The sequence below is a fragment of the Corvus moneduloides genome, chromosome 5 (genome assembly GCF_009650955.1).
Source record: "Corvus moneduloides isolate bCorMon1 chromosome 5, bCorMon1.pri, whole genome shotgun sequence".
Taxonomy (NCBI): Eukaryota; Metazoa; Chordata; class Aves; order Passeriformes; family Corvidae; genus Corvus; species Corvus moneduloides.
The window spans coordinates 23,183,635-23,210,942 of record NC_045480.1 but is presented as its reverse complement, the minus strand read 5'-3'; the positions used below and the strand labels follow the sequence as shown (position 1 = coordinate 23,210,942).

The window sequence follows — 27,308 nt, the reverse complement described above, 5'->3', positions numbered from 1 at the left end:
GATAATATGAACAGCTCATCCTCAGTTCATTGCGCTTAGTATATCACTGATTGCCAGATCAAGAACTTTAGATTGCAAAGACCAAATACATAGTCTGTTAAAGTCTGAAAGATCTTCTATTGTATAACATTATCTTCCACCTAGCCCCATGCAAATGTATATAAATAAAACTATAAAATCCCCATAACTGACTCATGTGGTTCTGACTAATTTTTATAATGAGGGTCTGACTCATTTTTAAAAAATCTTCTTGGCCAAATGAGAACAAAATTCCTTCACAAAGATAATTGATTTACTGTTTAGCAGGTATAGGAAAGTGGTTATTAGGGGATTCTTAAACCAAAACTACCACAAACATATAAAATAGTTTCTTTTTTTTACTTATTTTCATTGTGGTACATGAATTTTATCTTCAGCATATTTGAATGAATCATCCTCATCTATGTCCATATAAGAACAGAATGTGGCTTTCTGCAAGTTAATGTAGTGAGAAGTAAAAAGGAAAGTCACGATAAGAAAAGGAAATGAATAGATGTTATTTTGCATAATGTCTGCACTAAGTTAAAAGCTAAGCCAGGAAGGAAGTTACCACCACTATGCTAGGTGGAAGTGCTTCAGTGACATGTGCTTGCTTTTGAGAAAACCAATAGTCTTCAGATTAGCACTAGGAATAATTACCGTGTTTATTTTGTGTTTGCCTGAATTTTTCAAAATCCATGAAGGTGAGTGATCAGCTTTTAAAATAACTTTTTATTAATTCTGGAGTCTGCAATTGAAAAGTTGGCACTGGCAACCAGTGCTTTCCTAAAAGCAGTGGTTAGGATGCTGCACTCATTTGGACTTTGCAAAGGATATAGACTCTTTTTGCTAGATTTTTAACCAACAGAGTTAATTATATGTGGTAATCTGAAAGCAGTTTTTCATTCATTTACGTACACTGCAAAATATTTGGTAACTATTTCCATGCAACTGTATTTTTACTGCCTTCATCATGAAGAAAGTAGTTAAAGTGCTTATGTTCTTTTATAGCAGGTGCTCATGTCTTCAAAAATAACTTTTTAGAAGTTTCTTTACTTAAATGTTGTAAAACACTATTTGGTGATGAGATGCTGTCTGTGAAAGAGATGTGCAGTGGTAACCTGATGAAAAGTGGAGCGGAACAGATGTAACTGAGTAAAGAAAATCTTGTAGCATAAATACCAAATACTTCTTTGTAATCCTAAAGGCTGAAACTGGATTTAGGATAAATGCAAAGTACATATGTGTGCAAGTTATTCATTCAGTGCTTTTTTAAAAGGCCATGAGTAAATTAATTTTCAAATAGTTTCGTCACATCCATTCCTAAGAAAGCTTTTGAATAAATAAATATGATAATAAAAACCATCCCTTTGACAAAAAGTATATTCTTAGGCATCATAACAGAATTTCTTTATGAAGCACATAATTTTCTGAAAAAATTTAGTATCAAAAGATCTGGTTTGGGTTACTTATACATTTTTTTTATTAACCATAAAGAATGGACATATCAGTAATTAGAACATAATGTAGAGATTTTTATAGTTTATAAATGAACAAACTTGGTAAGCTGTCATAAGTTTTGAATATCATAACATTGATAATTCAGTTTAAGATGTTGGAATAATTAATGTTTTACCTCCATGAAGAAGTAAACAAAGTATTTGTAGCACAGATTATGCAAATAAACAATTACATGACTATTACCAGAAGAAAACATTAACCTTAGTGTCAAACATCAAAGAATAATTACATTTTTCCATTATAATTTTTCTAGATTGCTCTTATTTGCCATGCTTTAGGCTGCAATAGTGTGATCACTGCAATTCTGTCTTAATCGCAGCATGTCTAAAATAAGATTGTGAAGTATATGAGCAGAATAGAATTATAGTTGGAGCAGCACAGATTTATATTTGGAAAATTAGAATTATTGATGCATTTTGGATGTTTTAGAAACTAAATGACTATGTAACAGTCTGTGTAATGATGTCTGAATTACATTAGAAAGCAAATATGTTGAACAATTTATTCAAAATCTCTCAGGATTTTGGGTCTCTGGTTCATCAAAAACCTTCTGTTGAAAACTGGTTTTATTTCAGATTTTGTGACAAACCTAAAATGTACAGAATTTTTTGTAGATGTTTCAAATCACTGGTTACAGTATGAGGCTTCAGCAGACAGAGTTGTTGGAAATCTTTGAGATGTGAAATATAATCACTGGCTCTTCCCCTGTGAGCAGTTCCTAAATGAATGGCAGAAAGCTCCTAATTCCTGGATGTCTTATCCCGGGGGAAATTCCAGCATTTACTTTCATTCTGGAGAGGGAATAAAACTGGAAATTTCTCATTAAACAGAAATTTAGGGGGAAATCAATTTGCAAAAAACTAGCCTTTAAAATTTTTTTCAAAAGAATACAGTTCAGCATTACCAGAAGTGAAAGGTTTCCTTTATATTTGTAAAGCAACCCACTTGTTCGGTTACGAGTCATTGAACCTTTAAATTACACTGATTTAGAGTAGGAGGTTGTCCTTTTGGAGTCTGATGCTTTCAATCCCAGTCCTATCCCTTGGGTCCTGCTACTTGATGGAGTGTATCTCCTTTAATCTATCACTTGTGTATTCCCCAACTTGTACTATCAGTCTTGTATCTCTGTAATATTATGTGGTGACTACAGCTTCCAAAGGATAAAAACTGCAACTGTATACACTGCTGCTCTGATTCAAAACAGAATACCGCAGATCAAATCCAAAAGAGTCAAGCCCATGCAAAGTGAAATATTTGTGATTTTCTTAGTGGGAAGCAAGTTTTTTACAAAATTTGATCTTCCCTGTGAATAATTTCATTTTAATGGATTTGGATTTTATATGGAAAAACCACCCTGTAAATAGAGGTTTAATAGAAGAATTTAATAATCACAGAACTTGTTAACATTAAGCATGTGGTTGCAGGTCTTTAAATATAAAAGTTTCCTAGGGTTACTTTGCACAGTTTCATCTCAGAATCCTCTTTACTATTCAGGCTGCCTGTGTTCAGATTTCACAAAAACCTTTCCACATTTCTAGAGTGATGTTTACATTTGGAAGGGTGCTTCCCAGTCCTGAAGTAAGGAGCAAGCCTCTTATGGGTATGGCATGGCTCTGTGTCTACCATGCAATCCACTGGGAAAGTGTAGTGTTGTTGCAGCCCTTCTTCGAGTGTTCAACAATCTATATTCCTCCTTAGAAAGGCCACAGTCCTGTGACGTGGAAAAAAAGAAAGATCTTGTTTATGCTAGATTGTAATTTGATTTGCTTTCTCAGTAGAGATCTTCCAAGAGGATGGTAAGAACCCCCCCTACCTCGACAACATTCACACCTTTTTCACTCAGATAACATGCCTTTTACGCACCTACAACATGACTCACAGACAGCTCTGGAGCTGTTCAGACATTTGTGAAGTTCAGAATGGACTTCACAGTGCTAAACATAGATGGCTGTCACAGTCCAGTCATTGGATGCCCAAGTCCACATACAGATTCCTTGGTGAAAAGGATATGTTAGGGAATTATGATTAGTTGCTCTTGAAAGCTGTAGCATTGGTTTTAGACTGGTTGCCCAGATGCCCTGGCTTGCCATGAGAGCAGAGTAAGCATCCAATTTTTGCTCCTGGCTCATCTCCACAGACAAGTGCCTCTTTCAGGTGGAAGAATTTGATCTCAGAAGCCTGCTCCATGACCTGCTGTGTGGGCCAGATTGTAAGCATTTTGATGAAAATACTTTTTCTTGACTCAGGGAAAGATCAAGGCCTAAATTTTGTCTGATATTTTTTCTTTTTGTATCAAAATGAACTTTTTCTTACCTGTGTGTTTTACATTTCAATTTATTATGTTTTTTAAGGAGTTTATGACTCTCTGATGTAGTGTTAGTAAAGGGAAGATAACTGACTTTGGCACTGGAGTTTGGATTTTATTTCTGTATCCTGTCAGGAATCCCTGACTGAACTGTTTCTGAGGTCAGCCTGCTGCTCTGTGAACACAGGTGGTCTGTTGAAGTGGTCAGATGGCAGCTGAGCACCGGAGCAACTAAAGGCTGTATTTTGCTCTCTATACGTAAGGATTTATGAACACATTGCTCCAGTTGCTCATAATGGGAGTTAGATACAAAGTTTTCCCTTTATAGAGATGCAAGGGTACTACTGGAATTGGAAACACAGCCACAACACACAGGTTAATGCTACATCAACTCTGGGAAGTGGTTATTCGTAAATACATATTTAATGTTGGGGTCACACATATTTTTTATTCTTTATTTTTTTTATGCTGAAAAAGTAGTTCAAAGTTAACACAAGTGAAAATTTGCATGATAAAGCCCTACTGTAATGTGGAAGACAGAATCACACTCATTTATAACTATGTAGTTTTTGCTGCTCTCCAGAACTGCGTTCATGTACTCTGGCTACAGTACTTTGATACTGAAGTTTGGCTATGAATATCAAACCCAATGGTCATAATTAAAATCCATGTTTGTTGACTGAATATAAGAGAATGTGAGGGGTGTGGCTGGAGGATTCAGCAGCATTTCTGTGTATTTTCACTCTGTGGTTTCAATGTAATTTAGAAAGAAAGCTTTCATTTTGGTTATAGCTACTTTACAACATAATTGCACTGGAATGTTGCAACTGCACAGTTCCAGGGCTAAGTTCCCTCTCTAAACATGCTCTCTCTTCTTTTGAAGAAGTACATATGTGCTTTCTCTTCTTTGGTCAAACTGGAGCAGCTTTGAAACAGGAGTGTGACTAGATACCATCACAAATTCCAGTTACTATTACAAGAGTTTTAATATAATTCAGCAAATAAAATCCAGCATCTAGACTGCTTTCTCTTACATATGATGCATTCAACATCCTGTCATAACCCTCAAGAAAAAAAAAGTGCATTTCATCGTAAGATGGTTGGGATATCCACTACATAATGCTTCTATGCACATACTTGTCCCTGACTATCTGGCTAATACAGTACTCTTTCTTTTACAGTTAACAGTGTAATTATGTTGTGCATGGATACCTGTTCGTCCAATAACACCACATTTCCACTTTGTACTTTTAACAATTCTTACAAAAGATCAGTGCAACAAAGAAGAGAAAACCAGACTATTTTGCTGAAGGTCATTGTAAATAATTCCAATTTCCAAAATATTCCATATATTTGTCAGTCATCCTGGAGGGAACAACAGTCCCATCCTAAACAGACAGAGTGTGAATCCAAGAGGGATGTGAACATTGATCATCAAGGATCAGGGTCAATAGCTAAAAAAAGTAAGTAGGATAAGACAAGTACTTAGTTTTGAAGCAGCTAATTACAAAATAAAAGACATGTTTTTTATTTGGTATTTTAAAAATATTGTATGCTCCTGGTTCTTTATGGTCTTTGCAAGTCTGTGAACAATAGCTTTTCTTTGAATGGCTAGAAAATACAGATTTTTGTGCCAGATTCTCAGTGGCATTCATTCCTGGCTGTCAGTGAAACACGTCAGTAGCAAGTACTTTCTAAAGTACTTAATTTATTTCTAAGGAGTTGTACTTTCTGACAGTTTTTCAAGCTGAATTTGCTTTTAAATGTCATTTTGGAACTCTACATGTAGATTACTGGTATTACGGAGATAGCTTGTGAGCAAGTATCTGGAGAACTAATTTGCTTTTAAATGTCATTTTGGAACTCTACATGTAGATTACCGGTATTATGGAGGTAGGTTGTGAGCAAGTATCTGAAGAACTAATTCGGTAGGTAACTATTCCAATGGCAACTATGTAAGAAATAACCATTTTTGTGTTTGTAGTCTACATTATCCACAACTGTGTAGTACCAGAAATGGCTTTACATGTTTTATAGAAGGCAGCACTGACTAAGGAATGGCACAGCAATACAGAGCAGAGGTAGCAACACCCGCATCTTTTCAGAGCAGTAGCAGCACATCTCTTCTGTGCCATATACACTTGCAAATATCTGGAAATCTTTGAGGAAGAAGATACCTCTTTCTAACACTTGGCCAAGTCCTGAATATAAGAAATTCAGTTATTTTCCATCTGTGTATTTTTCTTGTTACAAAATAGCTGTCTTAACAAGTATGAAAAATAAAAAGTTATATGTGGACAACCTCTAATCTCAGTTATGCCTGTACAACTCTAACACTTTTGACAATGTCTCACCTGCTTTTTGTAAACATAGCACGAATCTCACAGCTCGTGTGGTTTGAAGTGAAGCAAGGACCTCCTGCAACTGATAGCAGATAGACGATGTGACACTTCAAATCTCTGTCATCATATGGCTTTTACTTGGGTTCTATCTTTTTTCATAGCCTAATTTTTGCCTGTTGCCTTTGACAACTCACAACAAAAACAACAACAACAACAACAAAGTGATAGTAAAGCAAAAAGGGGCTATAATTTGCAGGGGAAAATGTATCTTGTACAGATCATCAATGTTCTTCAGATCTGTTCAAAGTAACTTTACACAGTATACATTTATCCATCTTTTTTCATAGTCAGTGATGTAGAAACCTGCATGTTTTTGCAAATGAGACAGAGAACTCACTGTTCTCTTTGAGAGTTGTCTCTTGGTCTACCACTTGTATAACAGTTTTGTTTTAATTTTTATTTCCCAAAAGCAAAAGGCTCACTTGAAGTGAAAACAGAAGATGTTACTTATTTTTATAAATATTTTAATTTCACTACGGTTTCCAAGAAAGAAGTGGAGCATAATACTAACTACCTGATGGAAATCCACATCAACAATTCCATAGTTGGAGGAGGAAATTCAGCCGAAGAACAGCTAAATCATTCTTGTCTAGTGGCAATGATGGAAGACCAAAATGACTGTATGAATATTTCACTGCAACTGAAGTCTTATATGGAATGTAAGTTACAAAGCTGAGTCAGAATGGAAATCAAATCTTGCAAAAAATCTCCAGTAGGCAGTTCTCTGCTTTCAGCAACCATCTGAAAATATTTAAATATTTCACAAGAAGATAATACAATTTTGAAAATCCCTTAGTAAAAAACAATCTTTAGTAGAAAACTGATGATTTTTATACTGATTTAAAGCATATTTAGCTGTGGCTTTTTTTTTTTCCCCCCTAGAAGAAATACAGCAAAGGAAATATCTGTACACTGTTTTTTGCTTAGCAGCAACAGACTCACAAATTGCATGTGACAAAACCTGGAAATATAATTTTCCTTTTCCAATAATGGAATAACCCTGTTGTCTTGGAGGTAAATTTTAAAATGCCTGTTAACTGCAGTGGTAGAAGAACCAGGAGATAGGTTTGACCATTCTTAATGTTGTACTGCAATATCCTACTATATAGCCTTACTATGGTATGCTTAAAAGCTAAATCTTCCACTGAACTAAGCTTAGTTTTCCCTGAGGACAAAGGTCAGCTTTTTGTATTTCTCTTTGTGCTGCAGGAGGTTTTGTCTGATTGCCTGACCATGGTCAGGGCTTCCATTCTGTCTATATGCAACACTTGTCATTTGGAAATTGCTGAATTATTACATTCATTTGGTTTTGCACAGCACATGCATTTTATGCTGTACCTTTGCTGGAAAAAAAAAAGGTTTTTTAGAGTTGGCTTAATCTATCTTAAACAAGTCCAGAGAAAATCCTAAAGAAGAAAGGGCAGCTTAGGATTGTTTGGGTTTTTTTGCTTTGTTTTCTTTCTTTTTTTTTTTTTAAGTAAGTGTGTCTAGCCATGAGAGGAGCATAATTTGTACCTTACCCTGCTAACTTGTGTCAATACTAGGTGCTAACCACGCTTTGCTAATACTGATTTACCTGGGTAGTAGTTACCTCATATTTGCAACAAAAATCAACAACATGCCTTTTTTTTCTCTTTACTTCAAAACAAAGCTGAAGAGGTGCTCAGGGCTGATACTCAAGTCATTACAAGCTGCTACAAGATGGGGCAGAGTGCTCTGTTTAAAAGGAGCCTAGATTACTGTATAAAAGATATTTTTAGTTCTAAATTAGGAGGGAAGAGCCATGGGGTTGTTGGCATTTGCCTCATGAGTTCTCAATGGAGAAGATACAAGGGAAGTCAGAGTAGGTTTAATTATACTGTTCTAAGTCAAGGAAAGGGAAACAGTGGTTTGGCTACAGTCTGTAATTTGGATTTTTATGAGTCATAGTAATATAGCTGTTTTTAAAAACAGTTATTTGACAGTGCTAAAGTGTGCATTAACATGCATCTGCCAAAGAAGTTTGAAAGGCCATTCAAACAACCAGAGAGGAAAGTTCTCCTCATCCTTTCTTTGTCATATATAGTCCTGACTCGTACTAGTTACTGAACTAATTCCCTGTGGAATACGGGTGCATTTCTGCAGCAGCTGCTGTCTGAAAGAGTAGCTTACCTCCTGCATCCAGTCCCATCTGATTCTCCCTCAAGGCAACTTTCATTAAAGGAATTCCCCAGAGGGCTCCTGTTGGGGGCATTTCCTCACTTTTTTATAAGAAAATTTCTATATGTAGAATCTTGCCTTCTCTCATATATGGAGATGAACCAAGAGGTTAAGAATGCCAGTACAGGCCAATGTTGGACCATGGACCAATTCCTTCCATGCTCTATCCAGACAGAGGGCACATGTATTACCCTTGTTCTACCTGAAATATAAATGTTGATCTTTGAAGCATTTTCACTGGCTGAGTTGAAAAGTTTTCATTCATTTAGTCACCTGTATCTATTTCAGCTGTGGGGAGATACATACAGGTGAAAATTAAGCTAAATTCTAGACAGGAAACCTAATATCAAAAAAGAGAGAAGGCTGAAAGAAAAAGGCAAAATCTCTTTTTTCTTGTTGTTTTGTTTTGTTTTGTTTTGTTTTTATCTGTGGGGATAGGCATAATCCAAAAAGCTACCAAGATGGAATGTTCTGCTTTTCTCTGCCAGTGATTTGCTGCTTAATTTTCTCTCTTGTACATTTTATGGACAGATCCAATGTGTACGACGAAGATCATTTGGCTCACTATGATTTCAGTAGTTTTTGTATTTACTATTTCAATTGTCATCTACAAAATAGTTCAAGAAAGTAAACAAAACTGTAAGTAACGAAATGTTCATCTGCATTGATTTAAATTTCTATGCAAGTAAAAATATATTAATTTATAATAACAAAAGTGTTGATTATTACTGTAGCTCAGACATTGATATTTTGATTGTCAAATGGTAAAAGCTTCTTAGAGACTGATTGAAGTACTCAGATGATTGATAGTATCACCTCTCACCTCTTTGGTGGATGCAAAAATTGTGGATGCAAATCCAAGCTTGTTGATGGCAAATTAAATGCGGATTTTTTGACAGATGCTTGGTGGCTCAGTGATATGAACTTCTGGTTTCACACTGATTTCAGTAGATGAAACAACTACTGTTAAACTTTGTGGAAGGTTTTAAGCAGAAATGCCAATGACCAGTAGAAGTGAATTGAAATACCCTTTCCTCCCTTAAGATGCTTTATTTAGGTGACAGTCACGAAAAATTACAGGATAGATATGAGGAGATATACACTCATCTGTCTGTCCTAAAAACTGGCTATTCAAATTAATTGGTGGTGTAATCCCATGCAGGGCAACCAAGGTGTGCCTTCGTAAGCCCAGAGCTGAATTAAGCTCAGATAACATTTCATCGCTTTGCTATTATTTCAGCAAAGAAAACATTGCTGTGATTTCTGAACCATCATTATTGACTATTCCAAGTGATTAGAAATTTGCTATGAGAGAACTTGCCATTAGTTCCCAGACTGAGACAATTGTTTCTACAATATTCCTTCAGCCAAGGCAGACTCTTCCTATGCAATTCTCTTGGGATACAGGCTGAAATCAGTTTTACAGTATTTTTTCTAGCAATATACAATGAACAAAACAAGAACAAAATTGTAGGAGTACCCTGAGCTTGAGACCTTTGAGCAATCAAGGTAAAGTCTTCTGCACAAAAACAGCGCAGAAGATTGACCGCTTGTCAGCTGCTGGTCCTTGTTTATCTTCCCCAGTCAGAGGCAGGTGGTACTGGGAGCACACTCCCTTTCATCACTGTGAAAAAGAGTATTACTTAAGCTGTTACCTGAGGGAATAGCTCTTAGGTGCTTTTCACAGCAGATTCCAGAGACTTTCTGCGTGTGTCAGCCCTGAGAGGGCAGAACGCCTCCAGACAGCCAGCATTTACTTGCTATTCCCAGGCAGGTGTCCATTCCCACTGTAGGTCAGAGGTGGTGAAAGGAGACCCTGGGCACAGGGGTTATAGAATGAATGGTAAGCCAAATCCATTCCCCTGATCATCCTTGCTGTATGCACAGGCAGTTTTGTAATGAAAGAGCAATTGGAGTCTAGCTTTAATCATAACTGAACAGAAGGAAGAAGAGTACCCATACCCAACATGTTCCTGTGATTTTTTGCATAATGTAAATACGTTATGCCTATATTTTTAAAGAATAAGCAAAATAGTTGCTTGAGATGTCAAGTTTGTACCCCTCTGCCCCAAAGAAAGAAACTGCTTGCCAGATAATCTTGCTTAAAATACATGATATTTTGCTTATTGCTAGAACCAAATTCTGAGACCTACTTTATGTATATAAAAACCCCACAAAGTGTAAATTAGAACTTATAAGTGGGCTATTAAGTGCTCTAATCTAAAGGACTTTTATTTGTAATTTGAAAACTACTTATAAATGTCATGTCTCTGATTTTCTATGCTTTCTCATAGCATCCTATTTTTAAAGCAGAACTGTAATTAGTGAGGATTAATGATTTACTACTTTTATTCTTAAACGTCACTTTTTTATTAAATTCAGGTTTTTCAGAATCATCGTGAACACAAGCAGGGAGGAAAAGACGCCCTTTTGAGGCTTCTAATTACTTATTTGCTTTGAGGATACATTTTCTGTTAATTGAGGAAAAGTGGGTTTATGAGTTAAATTTATAATATATAACATCATAACCAACATCATTATGTTATTCATAAAAAGGCAAGCACATAAAAAAGAAAATTTAAGATTTGTATGTATATATTAAGATGCCGCCTTTCATTGCAAGTCTATGCACTCATTTTTTTCAGTGGTGATCAGAGAAGAGAGCAGAATATTACTATGTTCCTAAAACAGCTGTTATGAATTTTTCCAGCCATAATTCAATTAGTAGTTTTTCTCTTAATTTCTGAGCACCACTGAAAGCTGTCAAGAAATGTGGAATTATTAATTTCCTCTTGAGACCTTGCAAGATATTCTGCCAGGTAGACTCTGAGACTCTCCAACTCATTAAGCTATTTTCATGAGTGCCTAAAATAAAATATCCAAATAAACTTGGTGGAGGTTACAATCGATCCATTGCAAAGGCCCTAAACTAGAAATTAATTGTTTTGCCTTTTCCCTTCCAATCTTGTCTCACAAACACTTCCAGAACTTCCATTGACATTAACTGTTACAGTGTACACTTGGGGCTTCAGCATTTTAGATCTCCACTGGCTATTCGTGAAAAAAATCATGACCTAAACAATTTTAACTGTATGAATTTCTTAGTGTTCTCAAAGGAAAAAGATAAAAATGAATTCTGTTACAGAGAGCTGGAGTGAGCCTGTCACCAGAAGCTGGCTGAGCCCTGGACTGCAGTCACAGCTGAACAGGGCTAACCATAACAGCTGCACAACCGTCTGCAATAAACCCACTGAGAGCACAGTATTTAGAGAGCAGCAGAAGGATGGAAAGACTGAGAGTTTATGAACTGGGTGCTGAGGAACAGCCAGAGGTGCCCTTTCCAGCTCTATCTTTTGTCAGTGGTGTGGAGCTTGCTCTCAGGCTGTGCTTTCCAAGATGAACACCCCACACTAGCAAGGAATCTGTCAGCTTCCTAGGATGCCAGTACACTCCATCCTTGATACTACACTGTCAGCAGTGTGAGTCCAAACCTGTACTGAAACACGTACTTTTTTTGATATCCTTCCAAAATTTGTTCAAGGTACACAGTACCAGATAAAGGCAAGGAATAATTTGAAAGGGATAAACCTGAATGGATTGTCTAGAAAATTCCATTCAGGAAAATACAAATTATCTGGCCCTTGGTTTTCCTCATCACCTTATTCCAACACCTTCCTGATTTTTTTAACACTTTCCAAGGTGTTGAACAGGTGTTAATAATAACAAGCTTTCCTTCTAATCAGGGCTGATGCTAACACCTTTTGTTTAAAGCAGATTATAAACACAGAGTAGCAACATCAGTTTCTACTATCCTAAGAAGAAAGGGTTCTAGACATGCAAGAAGAACTGTATCTGCTACTAAAATTCATCATTTTCCTGGTAAGTAATATAAAAGTAAAATAAATTTTAATAAATCTTGAGATGTGCAGAGGTCAAGAAAGACATTTTAAGACTCTCTTATCAAGAGATGCTTCAGGTTTGTTTCAAAGCTACCACAAATTTTATCTGGCTTATATTAAGGAAACGCTTTTTTATTATAAAGATATAATTCTGACAACAGAACTATAAGAAGATTTACATATACCATGTGGGATTTCTTCTGCCAGTCTTCCCAGTGTATTGCATTAATGACAGAATTTTTAAATTTTTGGTCATGTTGTGTGCCAGTTTTGAGGTTTGGCAGCTGAGTGCTTTGTGTGTGTATGAAAAGTATACAGAGATGTACACACATGTATATATGCTCTATGTGTTTGTGACTCTTGATAAAATTTCCTACCAAAACATGGAATGAATAGGAATGAGTCCTGTAGCAGGACTCCATAAATGGTTTTGCTGGCATTTCATAGCCTTTTTCTAGGGTGAAATTCCCACAACATGCAATTTTTGAGTTTCAGATAGGTAAAAAATTGTGGTCTTCTGAGAGTGTAGTATGTTTAGCACAGAAAAATTAAATGGTATGGCTCAACTCAAAGTTTGGATTCTAGAAAATTTGATTTGGCAACAACTCTCTGTCTGAGGGGCAATTACCAGCTGTAGCTGTGAGTGTTACTGACATTGCTTAAAGAGTGAAATGCTTTAATAAATTTCATGGATTCTGGTTTTGTGAAGGGAGCTATACCTTTAAAAAGATTAATGTGAACATACAGAATAATAGCTCCGGATGGCAAACTAACCTCCCTTCAAAACAAGAAAAATACAAAACCAGCAAATGAAAAAAATGGTTTTAAATTTAATTAGGCTTAAGTACTTTTCCTTTTGTCTTGTTAGTTCTTTGGGAGTAAGAGGAGACTCAATAATTTATGTCTACAACTCAGTATTTCATGGCATTTCAATTTTACCTAGAAAAGAGTGAATAGCTCCTTGTCTGTCTGAACTCTCCTATGAGTACAATTTAGCTCCTTGCTCTTAAAGCACTGGCTACCTCTGAGATATATTTGTGAGCTCGTTATTTTCATTCTGCAGGAAAGGAATTACTTTTCTGACATCTCTTGTCTTGCATAGCTTTACTAATATCGTACCTGTTTTATCACATGTTCACAATTGCATTTTTAATGTATATCCCAGGCATTTTTGATGATGGAGTCTTATGGAAATTCAAATCTAGTTTTACTAGATTTTACTGAAGAGAATAGGAATCCCTTACTGGTCTGTCATTCTCACTTCTAAGTGCCTCCCACGACAATCGATCCATGTAATCCAGAAAGATGCTTAGTTGCATGAACTGCTATAATGGGGTTTGTTTATATAAAATTCTTTGGTTTCACACACTGTAATTTCAGTCAATCCAATCAATTTCACAGTTTATACCAATATAATTTAAAGTGGAGTCAAATCCATATGAAGAGTTTATTCTTTCCACAGTTGCTAAGCTTAGGATTTGCTACCATGATAATGGATTATAAATAGCTACAGATGACTTTGTTGACAGCCCTTGACAATATTTTCACTGTAATTAGAGCATAGCTTGCAATCTTTGCAACCATTGAGATCCACTGAAGACAATACAATCACCCTGGAAACACAGTAATGAGTACTTGAGAGAATATGACAGTATATCATATAGATGAAAAGATGTATAGGCGCTACTAAAAGGTTATTTGAAGTTAAGAAATTATAAGGGAAGAAAAAGAGGGAAGCCTATACTTTGAGAATGGGAGTGAATTCTTAGGAAGCTCAGTAAATTACTGGCTTAATGTTACTGTGGTGCTACAAAAAGGTAATTTACAGCATGAATGTTAGTTTTGTAAAACTGTTAGTGGCTTTATATCCATGAATCACTGTCATTAAGTCCAGTGACCAGAGGAAAAGGGGGAAAATGTATAGCATGTTCTCTAGGGAAGGATTAAATTTATGATCTTTCAAATTCACAGTACTGCAAAGGATTAAGCACATATAGTGAGGAGAGGGGAGCTTTATAGCATTCTGGTCATAAATGTTAACTAAACATTGTGAGTCCGAAAAAGAATGCACTAGACTGTGGGTTGTACAAAGCACATTTTCTAGACTTTGGAGCTGGTCCTGCCATTGTATTTATGTATAATAGTCCCTTGAATTGTATGAACTGACAACAAAGAGTTGCCCTTAAATGCATCCACAAGACAAGGAAAAAAAGAGAGGGTACTTTTTTTTTGGTGCAAGAAGTAAGTATTCTTTAAGTGGCTGATCGGTATTTCCAGATACAGAGCATTTTCATCAAATAGAACTTGATGGTAATAACGCATAGAAAATAACCCATTGAAGTCACTTCCTTGCTCTGCGTTTACTACAGAGAATCTTAGTGAGATTCCCACTTAAGAGAATTTTATTGCAAGAATTTCTTTGAAGAGCTTTCTTAAATTGAAGAGGCTTTAGAACAGCTTAATAAATTAATAATGGCAATTAGAAAGCCTGGAATGTATTCCCCACAGAGTTTTAAAAGAATTCAGATAGAAACTGCTGAACTGTCATTTGCAGCTTACTGCTTAAAGGAGTCTCAGATGCAGATAAAAGGAAGAAGGTTATACTTACCCTCTTCCTTAGCCCATTTTCCTTAAACCACTTTGGTAACTCTTCCATTACTAGTAACCGACTAAGTGTAGTTATTCTCACATAGCTGCATCCTAAAAAAAGATAAGCCTGGGGACATGGCACAAAATTACTTGTTGGGAGCAGGCCAGTGTGTGTGAACTGTATGCTACATTATATAAAAAAAAAAAAAGAAAAAGCAAGAAGAAGTTGTAGAGGAATCAGATTGCACAAATCAGGACATTTAACACCTAAGCTGAATCTGCCTAGTAAGGTCTGGAAGATTCATTAATATAGTTAGATGGGTTATACTTAAGTGGGAATTTATATTACTAGAATCCTATCACTAGGAAAAGAAAGTCTAAATGGGAATTTATAGAGTAAGAATGACATTCCTTGTTTATTTTTATTCTGTTTTGAAAGTGGCCTGTGTTGGAAAAAAAGGCATGCCCTCATTCCTGTGCTAGAACTGGACTATGCAGACAGGGAATCATATTGTTAAAATCATCATGTTATTACTCTACAGTCTGTGTGGGCAGCCTTAGTTCAAGCATAATGCCTTTGATGCCTTAAGAGACCTCCTAGAAACAGAGACTAGACAGGAGTCAGGGAATAAAAGTAGGTGTTTATTTGAAAGGCCTTCTAAGGTACACCCTGGGGAGCCTGAAGCTCTTCTTAAGATGGACCCCAAGATGAACCCCAGGTCACGAGTTCTTCACCCTTTTACAGGTTTGGTTCACTTGCATAGCAGGGTTAATTCTCCAATTAAATCTTCAGTTTTCCCCTCAGCTTGCCCCCCCCTTAGCAGCTCTTTGGTTTATACTTTTGGCCTTGGACAGTCTTGGTGTCCTTGGAAAGCAGAGGTGGAGAGGCTTTGTTATGTCTGCCTAGCATGAGAGAGCAGAAATTAACAGGCTACAAGAAACTTCAGAGTCACACACCAAGCAGTACAGAATTTGAAAAATATAAAAGTTAAAACCTAAGGCATCACCTTGATCTACATTGCTCAAGCAGTATACTCATTTTCAGTGATACTCTATTGGCTCATGGAGTCAAAGTTTAGTTCATGACATTTTAGGATACAAATCCAAGATTCCTGGACTCGCTTGTCTTGCTCACAGTAACGCAAAGTTAATTCTGATGGATGTTAATTCTATAACTCATCCTGAAAGAAGAACATTGCAGGGTCATAGTGACAACCAGGATTCAGAGAGTAAAACCTCAGGCTTCCTGGCCTGCAGTTGTTTCCTGGACTGTTTAGGGTTTGTGACATTCATAGCATTTGATATGAGTGGGCTTGACAGCTGTAATTTGCACAGAAGAAATAACAAGACAAATTTCCTCTCATTTGAATTCCTGTATTGTTTTCTGTGCTATCCTATTAAAATAATAGATCCTTTCCAACAAGAATGGAGGAAATAGGGGAAATTCTGCTATCTCTCTGATGTGTTCCTTCAGGTTTGTTGACATGTTGGAAATAGAAGCAAATGCTGGCTCACTAGTGTCAGGGCTGGCATCCCAGCGAGTTCAGACTCACTCCTCCTTGTATTCCGTAATACATTTTCTTTTTAGCAAAGAGAACAGACAAGACACACCTTCTACAGCAGCAAAGCCAAGAAAAGAGAAATTTGTTTAATCTTGGCCAACTGAAACATCACCTGTTTGATTCTGGTCCCTCTCAGTTCCTGACATAGCTGAATAGTTATCTTTGCCTCTGTGACTTTCATGAATAATGCTGGGAAAAGCAAAGCTTCTCATAGTATTCAATATTTAACACAGACTTAAATGTTTCTGAAATGCAACACTTCCAAGAAAATTGTGATGTCGTATTACCACTTCGGGGCTTAAAATTTTTTTTTCAGATAAAAAGGAGGATAAAATCTATAGGATGCAGCTAACTTTAGGGAGCTTTTTGTAGGCCCTGTATGCTTTCCATAGAGCACTGATGCACAAAGGACTTTTTCTCTGCTCAGTTTGCATGCATACAGAACACTGTTACACAGAGGCACTGAAGGGTATATCAGCATATATTCCCTTTCTCTCCAGGTTCATCCTGAGGATGAAACAAGATCCATTGTTATTTTTTTAAAACTACCCCAGTAAAAATAAGACTTTGCTTTTCAGCTGCCAAGATGCAAACTCTACTTTTTACTTGCATTTGTAATGAAAGAAGCCCAAGTGATGTAGTCAGTGGAGAATGCACATAGTTAATAAGTGGCACAGTTTCTCCTCTAGTTGTCAGCTCAGTAGAAACCCATGTGTAGGTTTACAGAAGTAATGGATAGTCAGGGACAGGAGTTAAAATATTATTTCTGTTCTACAGTAGTTCTTTGAAAAATGCATTGGATAAACAACTCTGCATGTGTTTGCCTGACAATGCTATCTCTGCATTTCCTTATCTGTATTCCACTGAGATACTGTATCAGGATCTGTGTGCTAAAGACATCACCTCACCCCTTTCTGCTTCTGAGGTATGCTGTCATCTTTGTTGACAGCTGGGTGATACCCAGTAGCTCTCCCTGTGTGTATGACAAGTGAGCTGAGGCCACACCACGTGTGCCTGAGTGGCAATCTGTGCTGCCCTTGCATGAAAATGGGTCAGGAAGTTCACACTCTAAATTTCAGTTGTTTCTGCTTAACTGGTCAAAAGTAGGGGTTTGTATATTTTGGGAGACTCTCACATAACCTCAAATTTGCATGCTTTTGGATTTCCACTACAATTTATTCACAAATTTATTTCACACAAATTTATTGGTCTACCTTCAAGCTGCTTCCCAGGTAGACTTAGAATCAGCATGTTGTAGTCCTACTGGTATTAAGAGGAAGTTAAACACAAAACGTGGTTAGTACTTTCAGGAGTTCCTGACAAGTATCTGCATCTCTGGGCACTGAAAACCCACTTAAAATCTGTTTGTCTCTGTTTTGTATTTAGATAGGTCTCAATTATTTTCAAACTTGCATATGCAAGTTCAACACTTTGCAGATATACTTGCTGTTAACAATATGGATAAAAATTATTTTAACTTTCAATAGTGAAAACCAGTAACCAACAGATTCCACGTCCTGCACAGACCACAGAGATACTGCCCATAATTCCTGAACAAGAGCACTGTCACGTGGATCAGCTGTAGAAGGTAAGTAGACATCTTACAACCCTGATTATTCTGGTTTGCCTCATATATTTAGAATTAATAGTATGCAATATCTGTGCAAAATAAATTACTGCTTCTTCTAGCCAAGTATATGAGACAAAAAGCTGGATAATGTGTTTTGTGAGAGCTAGGTGGCAGAAAAAGAGAATCAATTTTCTTTCTGCTACCAAAAGTAATCTATAATATTATGTGTCGTCTATTAAACCCTGTGTGTCCCTGCAGACCTTGATGCAAATTCTGACACCTTTTCTGGTGTAAAATATTGTGTCCTAGACTCAGGATTGTGCTGACATTTGTTTCTGACAAGGGCAGAGAAGAAAAGGAATTTGCAAATGATCTCTGAAGAAAATTCCATCTTTGAAATAAATATCTTGCTTATGAAATTCCCCAAGATAAAAAATTGATTGCTCTCTTGTACTTACACCAGTCAGAATGAATGACAAGAAGCTGGTTTCTGTTCAGAACTAAAACTATTCTCCCACTCCTAACTTTCTGCAGCCACTGTGCTGCAGTAATTGTTTCAGGAAGTCTAGATGCAAGGAAACAAATCTGCATAGAAATGTGCAGTAAGTGATATCTCTTCCTGAAAATACCAGTAATGTCTAGAAACAGAACAGATGCTACTTGAACAAGTAATACAGACTAATATTTCAAGTGCGTAGACAAGGCGATGGCTACTTGCACGTATGGTACTATGGTGTGGTGAATTTTTTAGGTTAAAAGCTTAAGGAGATCGTTCTTTTACATTTCTATTTAAATTGGGTGGAGTTTTATTAGAAACTCAATATCACATCATGCTATCTTTTTATTGTGTTAAAAAATTGATGTACTGAAGAGCAGTTTGATTTTTGTTCTTCATGTGGAACCATGAAGATGAAATTGTACATTGAGAACAGAGCTAAAGAAAAAAATTTGAACAGCTTTGCAGACAGAAGATGAGGTAATTCCACAATAAATTAATAACTGAGCTAGATAATTTTTTGGTGTTTGAATGAGACTAGCTGGGTTATAGGATAGTATATTATAGTTATTAAAAATACTGACCCCTATTTAAGTGATTGTCATCCATAGACCTTGTGAAGACTTACAAAGATGAGAAGTTGTTGTTATTGTTATTATTTTAAAATGAGGACATCAGGAGACACAAAGAGATAACATGATTTGGGAACTCTGTGACATAACTGAGAGCAGTTCTTAGATCATCTGAGTTCAGCTGTTTGCCATTTGGACTCAGTTTCTGACTGAGCAGGTGCTGTCCAGGCCCCACTGGCCCTTCCTTAGGGCAGCTTCTTCCTTTTCTGCAGGGGTTCCTCCCAGCCACTTCAGTACTACACCATTTATTTTTCTGATATCTGTCAGCTGTCTCTCGGGAAACCTTTATCTTCCCATATCCATGTCTGCCAGGTACCTGCCCACCTTAATTTGTTTTTTTACTCTTGGGTTAAAAATAAGACATTTCTAAGATTGTAACAGGATGTGCTGCTAAGCAGGTGCTCTCCTGTATTCAGTGCCTTCACTTACACAGTACTATGGCTGATCATTAGCATGCTTTGTTAATTCTGTTCTTCTTCCAGGATGTTGCATTCACCTAAAACTCATCTTTTAGAAGCAAGAGGAAAAAGGTCATTGCTCATTCCCATACAAATTTAACTTTTGTGTTGCTAGTGGTGGGGAGTAACTGTTGCAATGACCTTTTGCTTTTATTACCTTAACTGTTATGACCTAAAGGATAGAAAGAAGAGATGGAACAGCTTTTCAGATTTTTGGTTGTTCTGTGAGATAATATACAAGACCCAGGACATTTTGGGATTAATTAATGCCTTTCCTCAATCTCTGTGTGAGTGACAAAGAAAAAGATTAGGTATCTTGAGAAACCCCAAAAGCCTTGTTCAGTGCTGTACAGAAGCAGGCTTGCTTTTCCAGATAGTCTTCCTGTCAGAGGGACAGCTGGCAGTGAGGTGAAATCCAGATGTGATATGTGGGAATAATACTGAATACTCTGTAAATTGTAATGGTAAATGACATTGTGTGGAAATATTACTAAAGGATGTGGCTGCAGAGGCAGAAAGTTAGATTTAGATCTTGCCTTTCATCATGTTTTGAATACATTTCTTAAAGGAATACTGTCTCAGAGCTAAACACTGTGAAAATAATAAAAAGTACTTTCTGCTTTAGTTTTGCTTCACTTCCTGCAAAAACCCCCCTTCTTCTCCCTTCATCTGATAAGGTCAGATCCAGCTCGTTACTGCTTGTGTCTGTGGGTGGCTCAGTTCCAGGAAAGCTTGCTAGCTATGAGTACTCGTGGTTATTGCGGCTAGGGAAGGAGATTGTGATCTGCTTTTTGCATGAATGCTGGGTTTGTCTTTGTGAAGTCTCTAGAATGCTGCTAAAGGGAGCAGCATTCTCAGTGGGGCTTCTCTCAACCGGGAGAAGCTGTGTTACATGTACCGCACATGAAGGCTGAGTACTGAGGCTGAACTAACGCCAAAATGATTGAATTCCCAGAATTGCCAAAGACAGTTCTAGACTACATCAGCTTAATGAAGTGTGGGTTTTTCTCTGAAGGAGGAGGTGGGGTGGATAAGAGAAGTATGTACCAGAGAGCTTCTTGATCAAAACCCGTCATCTTTGTATCACTGACAGCTGCTCCTCTGAAGCCCATGAATTTCAGAGCACTGATACAAGAGCCTCAGATAAGGAAGGGTTCTAGGCAGAGCTAGAAACCTGAGAGAGCTCCACTAGGGATGCTGTTAATGGCTGCCCTTCCCTGCCTCAAACCTGGCTTCTGTCTGGTTTGGTAAGAGTTACCTCAATGCCTGTCCTGAATCAGACAGGCAAAATGAGTTATACTTGTCCTCATCTCCAGCCAGCTGGAGCTGCACTTAGAGAAATCATTAACCACAGCACAGAGTGTTTGATTTCTCTGTCAGGAGACTACCTACACAGCAGCTGTGGTAGGTGTAACAGCAGTTGAGAGGAGGAGGAAAGGTAAAAGTAAGGATCACTCTGATCACGATCATTATTGCTAATGAGCTGGAGAAGGTGCTGACTGCCTCAGCAGTGGCCCTTAACACAACGCATTGAAAGATGAAAGGCTGAAAAACAGAGTTTTTAGCCACAGTAATGGTCAGGAGAGACCTATTTGCCTATTCTGTGCTTGTTGCTCAAGTCTGCAACAGTGAAATAGACTACTAGTAGATTGAGAGAGATATCAATAATCAATTACACATTGCACTTTTCTGCTGTTTTTCTTTTTATGTCAGAAAAAGACATTTCTTTCTATAAATGTATTTTTAAAGTCCTTTGATTTAAGGCAATACTGTTGATTATAAAATGCAAATATATTGATAAACGTATGACCATACATGTGTTGCCATGTTTATCAATATACTTAGATCCCGTCGTGTGGTGTATCTATCTGTGTGCGCACACAGAAACGCACCCAACTGCATTGTTATTCACTATCACATTGATAGCTAATTCAGCTAATAAGAAATGCACCAACTTCTGCACTTGTGCCTTTGCCAAAGGTGATTCTCTTCAGCATAGATCACTTAATGTCTCTGTGTATTTTCACGGTAACTACTACAACTTGAGTACCAAAGGTAAGAATCTTCTGTTTCTGCCATTTTTCATTAAACTACCATATTAGCAACTGCCCTGGAAAAAAATGAATGAGCCGTGTCCCTCAAGTGTTTTAAGACAGTCGTCTCTTTACATATGTGGTGGTTTAGGAATGGTATTTTCCAGTTTAGTAGACCCACTAAAACTAGCTGCCCTCCCTTCCAATTGGAAGCGCAAAGGCAAAGATCATGGTTTGAGATACAAACAATTTAGTGGAAACAGCAATGAGATAAGAAAACAATAACCAAAGGTGTAGACAAGGAAACAATTTACAAGGAAAGCCTGGGACAATACTAACTGGCTTTTCCCCACTGGAAGGAACACCCTTCTCCTTGGAAGCTTGAGTCCCTTATCCCCGCTCCTGACAATGATTTGAGGTGGTACGGAATAATCTGCTAGCCACACCTACACAGCTCCAGGCTCATCCCCTCACAGCTGCTGCGAAATATTAACTCTGTCCTGGCCAGAACCAGGACAACATACGACAGTTGTCAATGTATTTCCTTAGTGCTGTCAGAAGGCTGTAACATTAATTACCCTAATTTTATTTAGATTGGAAACATGAACATTTTAGTCAGGGCTAATATTTGCATTCAGAGGCAATGCTGTTCAGGTTAGAGCATGCTAGAATAAGGCTCTGGAGACACAACTTTTCTGTCTCTCCTAATGACACCTCCTTACTAATTTGCAGTGTGGTAAGAAAGAACTGTTTGTCCTCAGCTAAAACAGAGATTGTGCAGTGCTTTTAACAAAGCTCTGCTTGCATCAACTGGTACTTTTAACTTTAAGAATGCTTCTTGCGTAAACTATTCTTTTCAGCAGCTGTAAAATGCCATGAGGATTAACACTTCTGAATGTGCTTGATTCAATGGCCATTGCCTAAACAAAGAATAGTGGGGGCAAAGAATAGCTGAAGTAAGAAATGAAACTGGGCAAGTAAGAGCCAAATCACCATACCCATACGTAAGATAAAGGTGCTGGAGCATTCAGAAATATGGTTATCTCTGAATGTTGATGGTTATCTCTGAAATCATTTTTGAATAGGGAAGGTTTTGGCTAAACCTCCCCTTGGAGGCTTAAAGAAACCTGCCTCAAGGAGTGACTCTCCCTCAGCGTCCTGCCCTTGTGACAAACCGTCTTTCGGCCGGGTGGGGCCACGTGGAGTCTGGGCAGACTGACTGTGCAGGCCTCTCGCACACCAAAGCTGCACTTCGATCTTAGAGTGATTAGGGCAGAATAAAAGCCACGTGTTTATAGCATGAAGAGAAACTTCATGAACCCTTCGTGAACCCTTTCCTGCAGTACCACTGCTCTCTGCCTGTTTAAGGGGAAGCAGCACGGTATTCTCTGAATCAAAGTCAGCATTAATAGATTTCATGAATGACTAGGGAGAGAACAGTGTTCTGTCTGGGGAAATTAGAGACAGATACCTGACAGCTCCTGGATGAAATGCTGCCATTTTATGAGGAAAGAAAGAAGAAAAACTCAAGTGTCTTAAAGCCAACTGTTGTGGATGTTTGGCTTTTTTCCTTGAAAGTGCCCAGTGTTATGCTCTGGGCTGATGCTAGACCAAATTCACACAAACTGGTCACTATTACTCAAACATTTTATTTACTGCATCAATCTCTTTGACAATCAATGCCACAAGGACAAGATAAAAGAATCTTTGTATCCTACATCCCATTAATTTTTAAAATAAAACTGGTAGACTTGTCAAAGGCTGCATAAAAGCTAATAAAAGTTCCACATCAGCAACTGCCAATGGTTTTTAGTACACTGACTTTTGCCATCTGTCTTTATAAAGAGCTTTGAGATCCGTGAACACATAAGGTGCTTCACGTCTCTGTATTTCTTTCTGAGTGACAGTGCAGCTGTACAGTTAAACAAGACAAGTTGGTCTCCAGTGAATATAGAATTTAAGGCATGATCTTATCTTCAGGTGAAGTGGATTATAAAACTGGAACATAAGGTAGGTGATAGGTTACTGGAAGGGACAACACATGGTTATTATGGCTAAAAAGATCAAAACCTCTGTCAAAGAAATTGTAAAATAGAAGAATTTGATGGGTTGCTTTCCACCCCTACAATCTGAGAAACGTGTGGGCATGAAACCCTCTACGAGTACCCTAAGAGTGGCACAAGAGATCAGTAAGTAAGTGTATGAGAGGCTGACTCTTATCCAACAACATTCAGATTATCATCATTTTCTAATGAAACACTCCCCTAGGAAATGAGAAATTTGATTGTGCATATTCCAGTCTAATGCCAGGAAATTTCAGTGCAGGCCCACCTAGGGTATTACCTGGGCTTTGGCTCATGCCCCTGCTGCCTTCCTGAAGAGGTCTTTAAATGCCATCATTGCTGAACTTAGTAGCACAAGCAGAAAGTGCAACTAAAAATATTCTTTGCCTGTTTTGCTTACATGATTGTGGCTTTACAAAAATGTTTTCATATTTAAAAGAATCTCTCATCTGTCTTCAAGCAAGACACCCACACAAACAACAGAAGACAGAAATTATGCAGAGAAAACAGTGAAACTTATAAGACATGCTAGCAAAGGCATGTAACAAGTGTGCTCAAGAGTGAGAGGAAGATTACAGTTAAGCTGTTTTCATGCAGGTATTTGTGAAGAACAGTAGGTGTGATTTTAAATTGCTGGATCCTTCCAACTATCCTTTTGACAGTTTTTCTGAAAAGCATAATTTCAGTGCTCTGAAGTGATAGTACTGTGGTTAAAGTTATCATAAAATTTGGTGTGAACCTGCTGAAGGGAGAAGTTCCTACTGGTACTGACCTACTGGCTTTGCTGGTTGGCTGTTTTTGTATGACTTCATTTTTTACACCATAATTCCTGTTGATGACTGTGATTCTATGATTTATGCCCTCATGCAGCTTGAAATTGTTTTCAGAACTGTATGCACTCTATTTTGTATTTATTTTTTAACTATCATGAAAGGTAATTCCCTTTGTTTCTGCTTCCATAAGAGATTCTGGTCTTAATGGTACATTAGAATGACAACTCCTCTCAGCACAGAAGAGCTCACAGAATCAGATTGCTGAGCACATTCCAGGGTACTTTGGCACAATTACTGGGTTCTGCACTAAATGCATGCCAGGATGTGTTTCTTTCCAAAAGAGACACGAAGGGTTTCCAAGGGAAGCACTCCTGCTTGCTGGCAGAACTGGACTGTAAAAGGGGCACTGTGCAGGCTGTTTAAACCCACCACTCCATTAGCTGGCATCAATTTTTGATGCAGTGTATCCTGCCTACACTTGCCATTTTCTAGCTCACTTCAGCAGCAGCTGCTGCCTCCAGTACGATTTCACAGCCAAGGAACACTTCTGAACCCAGTTCCTATCATGTAAAAGAAAATGTAGACTGATGTTGTAATCGGGCCTGCAGCTATGGGAGCTACCAGAATGGGTGACAAGCTATATTTGCTTTTTCACTCAGTGTGCAAGTTAGAAGTTCAGAAATCCTGTACTTCCACTCCACCTTCCTCTTCCCCTCCCTCATCATTGTATAGTTCCCTAAAAAGGTAAGCTTGACTGGAATCTGTGAGCTCTGGGAGCTGCAATCCAAATTCCAAAGTGTCATTGATGATTAGAGAGAAGCATTTCACTTGAGAATGTGGAAAAAGCTGCTTTTATGACATTATTTCCAAATTTGTCCTGCTGTATAGCAGTATAGAATGGAAAACATGGTAGGACAGAGAAGAGCACTTCAGCCAGGTGGATGTGGTGAATGTTTCTGGCTCTGCCCACCCTTGCATTACTCCCTTCCCTGGAAGTGCTAAAGGCCTGGTGTGCCTCACTCAAGTTCCTGTATCACGCTCTCATGGGGCAGGTACCTGAGCCGCTACTCAGCTGTCGGGCATCAGTCTCAGGTCTTTTTGCTCCAATCTCATGTGCATCATCTATTTTGTCTGCCTTTTACTTACAATGGTTTTTTCTTTAGTAATAAAGAGGAGAATTCATTACTGTGAAAGTCAAAATTATGACATTTGAGATAAATTAGGGAAGACCTAATTAACCTACTCTTTTTTTTTTTTCTGATACTATTTGCTTTTGTTTCAGGTATCACCATTTGAAATACCAGCATTACTGGATGAAAGAAGACACATCATACACCACAGAAGAAAGCATCCCCATCTCCAGCTTGGGGAGCCATGTTATCCATCTTTTCATAGGAATGCCAATTATGCATTTTAGTTGACAAGCTCCATTTTGTCCATCATATGAATGATAGACAAACACGTTTTGCTGTAGAAACAACTTCGATAGGCGAGTACAGATTTCACATCTATTTTCTGTTCATTCAGGATTCATACATGGTTGTGAGACAATCCTTGTGATAATTACATTTCTTTATCAGGGCAGAAATTTATTTTATATATTCCATAGGATAAGAAGTTTGTATAAAGCCAGGAATTATCCTCTACTTTCATGAAATGAGCACAATTTTCAACCTACTTAATGCTCTAGATGACTAAGATACCTGAAAGATACAGTTTCTGGCCGTTGAGAAGGGTAGCCAAAGTATTACAGAAAGAAAGAATTCTGCAGCAAGCATGTTTGTTTCTGCAGTAAACCAGGAAGACTGTCATAATTTGGGCAATATCTTAGTGGATAAAGAAAAAAATGTGGAAAAATACTAATTTGGCTTCCAATCGCAAAATCATTATTATGGTTTTTAAAAACTCTTTAAGACATTAAATGGGTTTGTACTTTTTGAGAAATTGCATTTCCATCTTTTGTACTAGCTTGGGTCATTAGCATTCAGACTCATTATCTCTTGGAACTTTTCCTTACTTTCCATTTACTACTGCTCCTCTGAGTGCAATGGAGCTGTTTGGGCTGAGCAGGGTCCCAAACTCCTTCGGTGCTAACACATGATTTGTAGGTACAGCTCAGCCATCAACTACTAGGCAGACACAGAAATTGCCAGGACTTCAGGCTCCCTTGTGCTAAATCCATCAGGATGAACAGGTTGTAAACTGCCCATTGCAAACATGACAGGCAGCAATTTAGCATCCAGTTAATACTTCATTACCTCCATTCCTTTAATACATTTATACAGCCTTTCCCCCTCCTGAAGCTTTCTGAAATTGCATTTTCCAGTCTACACCGAGCAGTTCAGATTTAATAGGAATAGTTGTGAACATTAGTTTCTGAATGATTTGAGGGCATATGGAATTTTTTATAATTAGTTGGATAAGTCTGAAGCATTTGTTTCTATTGTTTGTTACCATCTTATTAAAAAAAAATAAGAGAAAAATGCTTTCTTGATTTGGGGGCTTTTTATTGTTTGTCTGTGGTAATAATGCTTTTCAGAAGTGGAGTTTTTAATACAGCGTATGAAGTAAACCTCTCCCAATTTGTTTCTGGGTGTTTTTTTTCTTATTATAGAGAGCAACTTACATATGAAGAGATGTATTTGTCTCAAATCACTACAGAGTTGCTAAGGCCATTTTGGTCAGTGTTTAAATGCTTCAAGTGATTCAAGCTATCTATCACTTCCCCTTCAGTAATCCAGAGATCTTGATAGGAATAGCCCTGCTTCTTGTGACCCCAACTTAATTT

The 27,308-nt window shown here is 37.6% G+C and overlaps 1 protein-coding gene across 4 annotated transcripts; it reads left to right on the top strand.

Moving 5' to 3' along the window:
- The first annotated feature begins 584 nt into the window (after positions 1–584).
- Positions 585–27,106, top strand: TMEM156 (transmembrane protein 156). 4 transcript variants are annotated; one of them, XM_032109547.1, is made up of 7 exons: positions 585–722; positions 5,026–5,307; positions 6,657–6,905; positions 8,977–9,084; positions 12,217–12,324; positions 17,980–18,083; positions 25,803–27,106. In XM_032109547.1, exons 1-6 carry the CDS (start codon positions 623–625, stop codon positions 18,078–18,080), a joined length of 948 nt encoding a protein of 315 aa, XP_031965438.1. In that variant the 5' UTR covers positions 585–622; the 3' UTR covers positions 18,081–18,083; positions 25,803–27,106. The 4 variants fall into 4 exon arrangements, with proteins under 4 accessions (XP_031965438.1, XP_031965439.1, XP_031965440.1 ...); XM_032109548.1 differs by having other exon boundaries at positions 586–722; positions 12,220–12,324; XM_032109550.1 differs by having other exon boundaries at positions 636–722; positions 5,205–5,307.
- Positions 27,107–27,308: the final 202 nt, after the last annotated feature.